This window comes from Acanthaster planci, linkage group LG09 (assembly GCF_054643075.1).
Source record: "Acanthaster planci isolate LZ-2023a linkage group LG09, COTS_SCS, whole genome shotgun sequence".
Lineage (NCBI taxonomy): Eukaryota > Metazoa > Echinodermata > Asteroidea > Valvatida > Acanthasteridae > Acanthaster > Acanthaster planci.
The window spans coordinates 509689-523559 of NC_141785.1; the positions used below are offsets into that span (position 1 = coordinate 509689).

Below are 13871 nucleotides of genomic sequence, written 5' to 3' on the forward strand. Positions count from 1 at the left end.
GAAAAATTTGCCAGTTAATGTCTCTTGAATGAGGAATTATTGTTTGCATTAATTGCTTGCAGTCTGCAGGGAAAAAAAACCCAGTTTTATTGGGCATGGCTCAACTTTCCATCACAGCCTCTTTTTTGTTCACCTAGTTTTTAATTTGTCTCAGTTTCATTTTAAGTTACAGTGAAGCATGAATTTTTATTCTTTCAAATAAGTCATGATAGCATTAATATGAGTAATTGATCTGGATATTATCAAAAAAGTTCTCTTTCTAGGTGTATTTCTGAAAAAAGGGGCGAAATACAGTGCCGCCGAATCTGTGCCCGCATGACAACGGAAATCTCAAAATATTGTATATGGTGCGCAGTGCTTTTTCGATCAGGTTCCATATTTTTTATAACGCCGTCAGTCGTTGGCGGCAGTTGACCGAAGTCGTCATCAGTGCTCGTGTCCAACGTCCAACACTGATTGTGAGTGAACAGTGATCATCTATTCATTTTCTAGACAATTTCAAACAGTTAATGTTTATACTCTGTTAAGTCTGTAAAATAAAACACTTATGCTCTGCAGACGTTTTTCGTGAATTCTCACTGGAAAAGCTTTTAATTCGCACACACATGTAGCCATAGAAAGAAAAAGGCCAAAGTGATTAACGTTGGTGCACAATTTCATTCAGGAATTTCACGACAGGAAAGTTGGATGCGTGAATATTTGTATGCGCAAATTCAGGGTATTTCACGACACTCCACAATACATGAAATTCATGCTGGAGTTTCATTGTGGAGTTTTGACTCTCCAAACTAAAACACAGACGGAAATTCACACAGAATGAACGATTCTCAACTGCATAAGCTAGCCCTGTTTTTTTTCAAGCATCGTTAACTTGTCCTGTTTGCAAATTTGCGATGTACTTCGTAGTGCAGGCATGGTCCTCATAGACGCCAATTAACCAGGCCTACCTTGCGATCATCTCCGATACTGCCTCGACTCTTGGCCCGGCTGGGCGCTCTGCTACCAGCCGGTGTCTTGTTGGCGTTTTCGTCCGTATCTAGCACAACCATATCTTCCTCTTCAGTTTGGTCTTCCGGCTCATTTTCGTTCGACATCTTGGACACCTATAATATTTCAGATTCAACTCGCTAGGCCTACCTCTCTGCAACCTCATGCAGCAGCGTGACTGTTGGAGACGTTTTTCGCCTGTAGGTTTAGGCCCTACCTATTTTCAAGTTGAAAATAAACGGGTCCTTGCTCTATAGTCAGACCCTTGACGGCGTGCATACATAGGTATTATTGTATACATGTGTTGCAGATGGCTCACTGCACACACACATAATTCATGCATAGTATCCGATCAATAGAAAAATGGCGCTTTGTGTCAGGCTTGTTTGTGTTGCTATGGGCCCGTCTCGGCCGCTAATTGATTGATTGATCTCTAGTCTCAGTGTGTTTGGGTGAACTTTGGAACTCCAATCAGTGAAAGTAATACCTCATCGCACAAATTGTCGCGCCCGCCATATTTTTTGGTTTAGAGCTTGCAACGGGTACATGTATAGCTCATTAATCATATCATGGAAGAATCCTTCCTCCATGATCATATCATCGTGCTGTCACCTCGTCCTGATGCTGTTATCGAGATGATTCGATGATGTGATGGTCGGGGTGATCCTTTTTAAAAAAAACCCACATATCTTGTGATGGCTGGATTACTAATTGGGGAGGTTATTCCGCCAATACACTTGTGCTGGGATACTCCCTTTCCCCATTCCTTCTCCTTCAGAATTTAGTTGAGTGCACGCAAGGTCCAACCTCTGATTGCATGCATTATTAAAAGTTCACAGTATTTAGAAAAAAAAATTAAAAGCACATACACAAAGCAAAACAAAAAAGACACCCCCACGAAACAAAACAAACTAAAAACTATAAAGATACACTTAGTACATTTTAAAAATACACATCTTTTATTTCACCCTTGAAGGCAAATACGAATTTGCAAAGCGCTCTTTGCTTTGACATTTGTTTTAGAGACCAACAAATGAAACTGACAATGCCGTGCAAGATGGAGTGCTTGAACACTGATCAAATTAATGCAGGATATCAACTTTGCTCAAAGGAAAACAGGACAATTAAGTATGTTTAAAATGGAAAATAAAATGTACGTGAAAATGCACCCAACAAAACCACTTCATAGTAGGAATGCGGGAAAATATTCAAGGTCATGGCTGATAATTTGTAAAGAGGAAGTTATCATATTTGCCATGAACACTGACTATGTATGAAGACTGGAAAATTTCTCAGTGTCCAAAAAAAAGAGCTACAGATCAATGTTACAACTTTGTAGGAGACATGCAAGTCCACACGCACATTTTGTATATTTTAAAACCAAAGGCCTTATCAGTGCCATACTAAAGCAACTTGTAAGAATAGGTTCATTATGAATAATTGCTTTATTTCACAAATTTTTCAATTAAAATGAGAAATTGGTTGTTAAATGTAGTACACTGTTGAAAATTTGCCCTTGTATGATGAAAGCACTTGACTCTGTCATGACCAGATGGCATGGCAACCTTATCTATTATTTTCACCATGCCAACCTCTAGCTCAGGTTGAACTAAATACATTTACTTAATTTGAAACGAAACTCTTATTACTAAATAAATAAGGATGGACGCCCATGGTAGCCAGGTGTTCAAAGCATAATCCAGCTTGAGGTTTCAATACTACTGGAGTCTAAAAAGGTCTGATTCCAGGATTTTTAATCTGCATCACAATTTATTCTGTTAAGAAATAAAATTTAACTCCTACCATGGGGCTATGTTTAATAGCTCTATGTTCCTACATGTAGAGATTCTATTTCTGATCTGGTTATGGTCAAAATGACAACAAAATGCTTTGGACCATAACCATGAGGCTCGTGTCTATATTACCTTTGTACATGACATTAAATTCAATTTCAGATGATTCCTTTTTAACTGGGATTTTTGAAAACTACTGCGAAAGAAACTGAAAATGTTGTACATATTACTATAAACTACATGTATTGATAGTCTTGAGAGATGTTTTATTCACATCATCGAGAAAATATCATCTGACCTGATACACAAGCAAATGAATGGTAAATTTCACTTTATTAAAACTTGCATATAAATTTTTAGATACAACCAAGATCAGTAAGTGTATTGTAATGAGTAAATGATAACTTCATATTGAATGATTTACTATGTACACGTCTTAAGTGGGATGAGATGCACACCAAACCAACCACAATGACTTTATATATCTCAAATTCTGTATCATCACAACAAATTTAACAAAACCCAGAACCATTCATTTCCAGTTTCTGAATAGAATTATATCAAATAGCAGAAACTTGTTGCTAAGTTTACAAAGAACTTCAAGTTGTTACATAAGTAACCCACAAAATCTCCACTTGGATGTATGTTTGCTTTTTTTTATTTGGCCTTCACAAAATATAGAGAAAAAAATCTTTTCAGCGAACGACTGTGTCATCAGCTTCAAATGCTGGCTCAGGTTGATTTGCAACTTTGCGGAGCCTCTTCAAACACTCAGTAAGGTTGGCAGCTGGTACGGAGTCTAAGTTCTTCAGGGTGGACTGTAAATAATTAAGTGAACATGGAGATGGTTTAGCCATACAAATCACACGGGATGGACACCAATCTGTGGTACAAGAATGCTGAACATGTAAATTCCGCTCTTTATCACATATGAAGCAAGATATGGGATGGAGAGTCCCCCCCCTTTGTGTAGGTCACTGTTTGATCAGAATCTCAGGAATTCTTTGAAGACATGTAGGGGGATGTGTTAGGTGACAATAGTCTAGAGTGTGTATAGGGATCGGACATGTAAAGGGGGTACCCCTGCATCCCATATCTTGCTGGTTTACTTTATCACACAGTGTAAAGCAAGTGAAATGACACTAATGAATTCTTTTCATGACAAACACAGGCCTAGAATTTCACTCTTAAATGGGCAAGTGAATACGTGCATTAGAAAACTACACACGACAACGTGGGGACAAATTAATTCCCCCAAATGAATTTGTTCCCATCTACTGTTCTGCACATATTTTCCTGACATCTATGGTGCCCATACGTGTGAACGTATGTAAACACTGTGGATAGTCCCCACGGTATTCCTAGAAACTTCTACATATTGGGTGTCGCATGAAACTAGTTATCAGTAATACATTAATTGAATCCTTAAATACACGTAAACAATATTATAACAATGCATTATTACAGTGACAATATTTCAAATACAGTAAGACTGTCAACATGTTTATTGAAAAGGTAAATGACAGGCACTTACTGTTTTTTAAAAGCAGTGACTGAATTTGCTCACCTGTACTAGGTTGTCATTGCTTCTCATTTGGAGAAGTGCTACCAATGCTATCTCACTGTCTGCCTGCACAGCTGTGTTCTTGTCTTTGGTATTGCTAACAAGAACAATGACCAATGTCTTAATGACAGACATGCTCATTGGCTTGTCCGATGCCTTTGCAATTTGTGTTATCATCTGAGCAGCCGTCATTTTTATATCATTGGATGCGTGATTTAAATTCTGTCAAGACAAAAAGAAAGACATAAATGGATGAGCAAAAAATAAATGATACCCTAAAACAATTAGTTTCAAGTTGCTGGAGGTACATGTGTTTTCAATTTACAGGCATTTGACAAATTTTACACAATTCTGATCTGCACAATGTGTGTACGTATAAAGATACCAAGTTGGAAATCAGAACATCAAATTAGATTTATCCAGGGAAAAAAGCCAGCATGCATAGAATGACTACAATAATCTAATAATGAAACAAATTTCCTTGATACAAGATCCCATATAACAGACTTTATGAGGTCCATTGTGTGGAGCATGGTAGCATAATCATACAGTATATATTTTTTGTGTGATTTTTCCAATGCACAAGGAGAGACACATACCGGTAAAAACCAGAAATTCTTTGGGTGTGCAAGTCAAACCCCTACATCTTCAGCTTTAATGTTTTTTGGGACTAGTTTATACCTTTTCTCTTCATAAAAAATAGTAATTATCTGCAGTATTTCTTCAAAAAGGCTCGCTGTGAAGAGTTGACAATTCTCACTACATAAAGCACCACGCCATTTTTTTAAAAATATACTACATGTGTATTCAAACTGCATGTATAAGCTAATGCACATCCGGTAAATGAAGTCTCTGAATGACGATTATAACTGTAACCTCCAAATGAATTGAGATAAGATGTTCCTATTTGAATAATATCTGAAAAATCAGAGAAAAGGGAGTCACATAATTTTGCACAAACAGCCGTACCTTTACGTTCCTACCCAATGATGCAAACTGAATCATAAATGCTGAAATAAAGCAAGGCTTGGAAAACCTAGAATTTTAACTCCAGCAATCTAAGGTTTTCGTCCGAAATTAATATTTTTTAAAATAAATAATACCCACCTTGACAAGAATAGAGACAACATTGGCAGGTAATTCCTCATTTTTCCCCACCAGATGTTGACTAAAGAATCCAATTGCTCTCAGACCACTGACAGATATAGGTATCTGTAGAAAGCCATTTACAAATGGCATTAAACACATAATATCCAAACACTTCATCACAAAAAGAAGGGTAGTGTAGCTCAGTTGGTATCAGTGGCGTGGTGTCCTTTTTGCCCTTTACTAATGTCATGTGAATTTCAGAACTTTTGCAGCTATCATGAGCGCCACCTGTTATCTGATACCGTCTGCTTTGGTTAGTGCCACGATGAAAAGACGGTGTACCACTGAACACAAATGCTGAATGTCCTTTGTCACATCTCTCTCCCATCAAGCTAAGCCACAGGGTAGTGTCCGTAAAGTGTTCAGGAGGTCACAGGTTCAAATCTTCCTCGACTTGTCCACTGTTGCTTCATTGTGATTACTGTACTTTTTCTTGCATGGTGTTAAGGCATAGATTTGTTGTTAATTTTAGGATGCATGTTCAGTGTCACAGCCTTGTGAACAAGGGCTCCCAACTAGGGCATGGGTTTTTTAAACATTTTGTCACAAATGCTCCTTCTGTCAACAAGCTAATGGGCACTTCAGTGGTGATGGTACCCATATTATTCATTTAAAAATGACACAGCACAGCCTTGCGGGATCCATCCTACTTCATTGTTTGTTATTGAATGCATGAAATACTATTCTTGAAAAAATCACCAGCCTTCAGGGAAAGTCAGAGCAAAACTTACCCGATCATTGGAGATGTTTCTCAACACTGTTTCCAGTACCAAGGATCTGTATTTATCAGATAAGAGTTTGTCAGGAGCTTCTTTCATGGCAACAGACAGTGCCACGCTCCTTCCATGTTGCAATACCCATATGGCACTAGGATCATTCACTGTAATGGACAGGACCAAAGAAGCATGGGGTCATTTTCAGCACACTGTCCAATTCTTCATTGTAAATTTGCACATTGTTGATACTGGCTTTTGTCCTTCCACTAATGTAATGTTACAAGCACTATATTCTAAATGAATGGCAAAACCTGAATGTTAAACATTCACACCACCCTGACTCAAAGTCCATTGTATCTTGAACCAACCAGTTAATGAAGCTGACCTCAGCCAATGTAGGAATAGTAGGCAGCATACCTCTACCAGCAAACTGGGAGGCTGTGCATCAAGTTCCACGCAAGAAGTCTAGAATTTGTTACTCATTAGCTCGAAGAGAACAATGAAGAGTGTAGAACATTTTGGTGGAAGGGCAAAGCCAACATGAAAAGTTGGCATTGCATGTCAAGACATCTGTAATGCACTAACTAGACGTATATTATGATTTCTTTTGCTTCAAATCTTTAAGCAAGTTTAAATAAAACATGTGAAATGTTTTTGTAAGTGGTATTATCAAACATATACACAACTTGTTTCACAATTTTTCGTAGATAGACATATCGATCTAAGACTTATTAATTTCTTTTGTTCTAACACTACTTACCCAGAAGGTTTGATAGGATAAGAGAGTCCAGTTCCTCCTGGGGTAGTATAGGACAGATTGTACCAACGCAGCCTGCTGCAGCCATACGTGCAGTGTCCTGTAAAAAATAGCTGTATGTTTAACCCTAACACTCCCAACTCCTCCAATTTTACTACGATTTTACATACACCCTAGGGGGTTAGGGTTAATAGGGAATAAATGGACACACTGTGCACTGACTACTTTGTGAATTGGTATTAGAAAAACATCAGGAAATTAACAGGAATTTCAAACAGCAGAAGTAGGGATACCTTGCCCAATTCATTGCCCATTTGACATAATTTGACACTAGTGATCTAAACTCATTGCTTCCAGAGATATTACAAAGATTGAACCTCTCTCATATATCAGCTCATGGCCTTGTTCAACCTTTATGAACGCTTCAATGTGCTCAATTTTGTGCCAACTCTTAAAAGTATCTATATTGTTTACAAAGCCTGTGCTTAACAGTAACTTTTGAAGAAGCTACATGCTAAACTTTGAATAGACTGAAACTTTGCAATGTCTTTGGTCAACCAAAAGATTTGTACTTAAATAAATGACACTTTTATTTTTAAGTTCTAAATCATTAATATGAACCAAAGACAGCGGATACATACACTGGATTATCAACATAGATAATCCATCCAAGTGACGGTGGAGGCAATGTGCTGGTTATTGTAGAAATAAATTGCCTTTGATGTTCCTTTTTTCTTTTGTTTAGAACAAAAGCTGGTGCTTTTTTTCTTCCATTATTAGGGGCCTTCCTAAGAGCAAAGTAATGGCATGATTGGATTCTCTGTGATTTTACCTCAGGTACTGCCAGTAACCCTACCAGGGTTGCTGTAATGGCCTTTCTGTTAGCATCACTCATCTTTTGACCACCTCCTCTGATGACTCCACGTATGGCCTGTAAGAATGTCTCCCTGTATCAACAAACCATGTTAGTCATTCCTGATTAAGTCTTACACCAAGTAGCTCTAGTTTTCATGACCACAGCTCAAAACGTGTTTGTGATGTCAAAAGGAAATTTATTTATACAGTGGAAGAAACAGAATGCATCAATAACTGAAAAACAATGAAACATCTTATTCTGTAAGTTTCATTTTACCTTTGAAATACCGAGTAGTGACAAAGAATTAGGGACTATAGCTAGGGTTTTACCAATTTTTGACTACTGCAATGTTTTCATATGCCTTATTTTACATCCGAGGACTGATTACAGCCTAGAATCCTGGCTCCCCTGAATCCATTCAATGTACATCCGGGTAGTCAGGGCTTGCCCTTTATTTTTCTTACAGTAGCCCGCCTGGCTAGTAAATTGTGATTTTTACTAGCCCGCAGAGATTTTTACTAGCCCATGAAATGTGTGAAAAAAATAATTAAAGCAGGTTTTTGACTTAAGAAGGTTGGTCCACCAAGACGTTTCTATCAACCGCTATCACATGGGGTGATAGAGGTTCGTGGGTAGACTGGTTCCTGTTCCCTACTCACTTCCCCGGCATGATTGTCCAATGAGGGGCTTGCGATCAGAGGTACAATGAAGTCACTTACGAACCAAACTGCACCAGTCTATGGGCGCAGTATCGGTTTTTGGTATCTGGTTCCCAATATGAATTATATGTTAATTATATTGGTCATGTATAGAGGTCACTGACTAATGGAGAAACTATCGTTGATGCGTTGATGATATTATTATTATTATTACTAGGTACAATGTACACGTAGTCCTAGCACACAATATGGGATTCCAGGTGTGAGTCAGAAGTGATGTTGGGGTTTATTTGATTCCAATGAAATAAAGTTACATTCATGACAAACAAAAGGTAAAGCTTTGAAATCAAGACTTTTTAAAATTTTCTTTAATCATATCAGAAAAACAAACAACGTGTACATATTTTAACTCGCCCGAAGGACGACTGAGGGAAGTGTTTTGACTTGCCCGTGACTGTTTTTACTCGCATTTGGCTAGCGGGTGACCTCTAAGGGGAAACCCTGGTAGTGCAGTATTTCACTGGATGAAGACTGTATGGTTCATCCACCATTCCATTACCTTGGGACTGATATTCAGATAGTCAAATTACTACAAAGTGTTGAAACTGAGTGGACTCAGGGGTTTTCTATCCACACATGGACTGGGGCTTAGGCTTGTTGATTCCCTCAACCAGTAGCTGGTCTCACCTGACTCCTATGTCACTGTCTTCATTCTTCACACCGGTATGTAGCTCTGTAAATAATGGATCAACCCTGGCATGTATGATGACTAGCTTGGAGAGAGCTGAGGCTGACTCAAGGCGTACTGCCCGGTTGGTATCAGACAATGCTCTCAGGAAAGTGGTTTGCAGTTGAGGAAGGAAGGGCTTCAGGAGAACACCAACCTTGGAACACACAATGGAGTATTATCAATCAGACTAGTAATGTTAGTACAAAATGTGAGAAATGTCATCAGCTATTGGCAATCTATCAACTGTCATTTATCAATTTCTGTATCTGGTCTCAACACATTACTAACAATATTAAAGTACATTATGATTATCATTATCAAAACAGTTTATGCTTGTTACCATACAGTCACAAGACACGAATGACTGTTTTCCTCAATCCAAAGAAAGCAATGAAGGGTGCTGAAGAGGCTTTTGGTTCTTTCAACTTATACAGAGACAAAAAAGACTGTACGTTTGACACCTTCAGGATAGGGTAAACAATGATGTTGATGGGGACCAACCTTTCCAAGCAGCCGAGTCAATGTCTGCAAGATGGCTACTTTCAAAGTCCAAGTGTAGCGATCACCCAAGACTCGGATCAATGGTCCAGTGATATTGACCACCTGTGACTTGAGTGCATCATTGCTAGTCAGCTGAATGACCTGGCCCAATCCTGATGCAGCTTGCTCCTTCAGTTCTTGGGGTCCATTCAGCAGAGCTTCTCTGAAGATGGGTAGGATTGGAGAGATTCCTTTCTTGGGCAGGCAGAATCCTGGCAGCTCCTTGCCATGTAGGCCTTCTGAGGCATAGCGAATGGCCTGGCGAAGGGAAGAGATGTGCTGCAGCTGGTCAGCTGAAGACAGACTCTGCATTAGAACAAGGAGAAATACAGGACAAAATTGTGAGCCTAATCTGAAAATAAACTGAAAATCTCAAATTCAACTGAATATGGATGATCTACTGGTGTACAAACAAAACATAAGAAATTCACCAGCAATGATTTTCAAATATCTCAATCTAAAATTTAAACGTCTTGATAAGTACTGTCAATATTTACACATGAGAGAGTTGATCACGTTTGTAAAAAGGATTCTGTTTGAGTGAATATAAATGCTATGAATGAGGAAAAAATGCCTAATGTAATGGTTGTTTTGATGAATAGATAGATTGGTATTCCTACCTTAGTGACTGCATTGAGTGCATCCCAGGTAACATCCAACACACTTTGGTCTTCATCCTTCATCAGAAATATCAAACTTCGTAGAAGTGCTGGGACGAACTGAGAGTAGTTGACTTTTGTCTGACTGCAGTAAACAAACAGAATGGTAGCTGCAGCTCGCCGCACCCCAGCGCTAGGGCTCTTGGTGGCAGGTAAGATCTCATCCATGATAATCTGAAGACCTAACTCATCCTTGACTGATAGCACAACAGTTTGGCAATGCTGCAGCTCCTAAAAATGGGTCATTTAAGGACAGTAAAACCATTCACATTTCTTGTATTTTTCTATGATTTTGAAGAAAAGAATACTCATGAGATGTTACAAATGAAGTTCCTGCTCCCAAGCCAATTCAAAAGACATTAAACGTATTAATACCAATGCATGTATTTATGATACAAAGCTCCTATTCAGGATCTCTATTTCTCAACACTTGCAAAGAATGGACTATCACAGGAAAAGACCAAATGGCTGATGGGACTTGCCTCAAGCTCTTGCAGAGTTCCAACACTGTTTTTCAGGGCATCCATTAAGGCAGGAAGAATCTTACTGAGGTGTTTGGTAAGTGCTTCACCAGCAACTTCAGAGAGGATGGCTAAAACTCTGGTATTGACTGGAGGTTGAATCATCTACAGACAAATAAACACAATGCAAGACTGACAAGCAAATCAGGTACCATTCTTCCAATCTTCCTTTACTGGCATTATTGGGTTAATTTGACAGTGTCTGCAAAAGTGAACTGTTTAAACTGTTCACTGATCAAAATTAAAAATGGTCACACTACAAAAACTGTTAGCAATTGAACACATGCTGAAAAAAATTCATGAAGACACAATTTCTATCCTGATGTGCATACTATCCTTTTTGTTTGCCACAAGTGTTTAATTTCAAAGATGAACCCGGTTTTATATAAACTTTATTTTACACATGCAAACTTCTGACTACAAAGAGTCACGGGACAGATTACTAAAAGGCACGAATAACATATATATTTGAAGCAAGGACCCATCAAAATGTTTTGCGAGCAATGGTTAACATAGTCAACTGACGAGTGACTATACCTTCAGCTGGAAGTCAGGGCTCATGTTTTCTCCTCATACGCTCTTGGAAATCACTCAGCACACAATTTTTTAACTACATCAGTGAAGGCTATTCCTTTTTTTCTGTAGTTTATCCAAAAAAATCATTCTGATAGCAATTTGGAGTTATACCTTCGGAGTGAGGAATGAAAGAACCATTCTACTCTTGACCATCGTGACTTGTTTACCTTTGGAATGAGGAATGGAAAGAACCACCCTACTCTTGACCATCATGACTTGTTTATCTTTGGAATGAGGAATGGAAAGAACCACTCTGCTCTTGTCCATCATTACTTGTTTACCTTTGGAATGAGGAATGGAAGAACCACTCTGCTCTTGACCATCATGACTTGTTTATCTTTGGAATGAGGAATGGAAAGAACCACCCTACTCTTGTCCATCATGACTTGTTTACCTTTGAAATGAGGAATGGAAGAACCAGCCTACTCTTGTCCATCATGACTTGTTTATCTTTGGAATGAGGAATGGAAAGAACCACCCTACTCTTGACCATCATGACTTGTTTACCTTTGGAATGAGGAATGGAAGAACCACTCTGCTCTTGACCATCATGACTTGTTTACCTTTGGAATGAGGAATGGAAAGAACCACCCTACTCCTGACCATCATGACTTGTTTACCTTTGGAATGAGGGATGGAAGAACCACCCTACTCTTGACCATCATGACTTGTTTACCTTTGGAATGAGGAATGGAAGAACCACCCTACTCTTGACCATCATGACTTGTTTATCTTTGGAATGAGGAATAGAAGAACCACCCTACTCTTGTCCATCATGACTTGTTTACCTTTGGAATGAGGAATGGAAGAACCACCCTACTCTTGTCCATCATGACTTGTTTACCTTTGGAATGAGGAATGGAAAGAACCACCCTACTCTTGACCATCATGACTTGTTTACCTTTGGAATGAGGAATGGAAGAACCACCCTACTCTTGACCATCATGACTTGTTTACCTTTGGAATGAGGAATGGAAGAACCACCCTACTCTTGACCATCATGACTTGTTTACCTTTGGAATGAGGAATGGAAAGAACCAGCCTACTCTTGTCCATCATGACTTGTTTACCTTTGGAATGAGGAATGAAAGAACCAGCCTACTCTTGTCCATCGTGACTTGTTTATCTTTGGAATGAGGAATGGAAAGAACCACTCTGCTCTTGTCCATCATTACTTGTTTACCTTTGGAATGAGGAATGGAAGAACCACTCTGCTCTTGACCATCATGACTTGTTTATCTTTGGAATGAGGAATGGAAAGAACCACCCTACTCTTAACCATCATGACTTGTTTACCTTTGGAATGAGGAATGGAAGAACCAACCTACTCTTGTCCATCATGACTTGTTTATCTTTGGAATGAGGAATGGAAAGAACCACCCTACTCTTGACCATCATGACTTGTTTACCTTTGGAATGAGGGATGGAAAGAACCACCCTACTCTTGACCATCATGACTTGTTTACCTTTGGAATGAGGAATGGAAGAACCACCCTACTCCTGACCATCATGACTTGTTTACCTTTGGAATGAGGAATGGAAGAACCACCCTACTCTTGTCCATCATGACTTGTTTACCTTTGGAATGAGGAATGGAAGAACCACCCTACTCTTGTCCATCATGACTTGTTTACCTTTGGAATGAGGAATGGAAAGAACCACTCTACTCTTGACCATCATGACTTGTTTACCTTTGGAATGAGGAATGGAAGAACCACCCTACTCTTGACCATCATGACTTGTTTACCTTTGGAATGAGGAATGGAAGAACCACCCTACTCTTGACCATCATGACTTGTTTACCTTTGGAATGAGGAATGGAAAGAACCACCCTACTCTTGTCCATCATGACTTGTTTACCTTTGGAATGAGGAATGGAAGAACCAGCCTACTCTTGTCCATCATGACTTGTTTATCTTTGGAATGAGGAATGGAAAGAACCATTCTGCTCTTGTCCATCATTACTTGTTTACCTTTGGAATGAGGAATGGAAGAACCACTCTGCTCTTGACCATCATGACTTGTTTATCTTTGGAATGAGGAATGGAAAGAACCACCCTACTTTTGTCCATCATGACTTGTTTACCTTTGGAATGAGGAATGGAAGAACCAACCTACTCTTGTCCATCATGACTTGTTTATCTTTGGAATGAGGAATGGAAAGAACCACCCTACTCTTGACCATCATGACTTGTTTACCTTTGGAATGAGGGATGGAAGAACCACCCTACTCTTGACCATCATGACTTGTTTACCTTTGGAATGAGGAATGGAAGAACCACCCTACTCCTGACCATCATGACTTGTTTACCTTTGGAATGAGGAATGGAAGAACCACCCTACTCTTGTCCATCATGACTTGTT

At 39.0% G+C, this 13871-nt stretch overlaps 2 protein-coding genes across 10 annotated transcripts in view; both read right to left on the reverse strand.

Annotated features, from left to right (window-relative positions):
- Positions 1-1379, reverse strand: part of LOC110982284 (uncharacterized) — a 41353-nt gene extending 39974 nt beyond the window's left edge. For 3 of the 9 annotated variants that reach the window (XR_002598549.2, XM_022240596.2, XM_022240598.2), the window contains exon 1: positions 948-1377. Coding sequence is in view for 5 of the 9 variants with exons in the window: in XM_022240596.2 (XP_022096288.1) it covers positions 948-1094 (147 nt within the window). In the remaining 4 variants the exon portion in view is untranslated. Of the gene's footprint in view, positions 1-947 lie in introns of all 9 variants that reach the window. The other 6 variants (XR_002598545.2, XR_015426361.1, XM_022240594.2 and 3 more) reach the window with 3 other exon arrangements.
- A 544-nt stretch (positions 1380-1923) lies between these two features.
- The window catches only part of LOC110982287 (stalled ribosome sensor GCN1-like), a 95944-nt gene continuing 83996 nt past the window's right edge, over positions 1924-13871 (reverse strand). The window contains exons 39-48 of the mRNA XM_087140672.1: positions 10893-11036; positions 10372-10641; positions 9713-10057; positions 9169-9365; positions 7799-7913; positions 6970-7066; positions 6225-6373; positions 5452-5556; positions 4348-4566; positions 1924-3598 (exon numbers count right to left, since the gene is read on the reverse strand). Of these exons, the coding sequence (XP_086996798.1) occupies positions 3476-3598; positions 4348-4566; positions 5452-5556; positions 6225-6373; positions 6970-7066; positions 7799-7913; positions 9169-9365; positions 9713-10057; positions 10372-10641; positions 10893-11036 (1764 nt within the window). The 3' untranslated portion in view covers positions 1924-3475. The remainder of the gene's footprint in view (positions 3599-4347; positions 4567-5451; positions 5557-6224; positions 6374-6969; positions 7067-7798; positions 7914-9168; positions 9366-9712; positions 10058-10371; positions 10642-10892; positions 11037-13871) is intronic.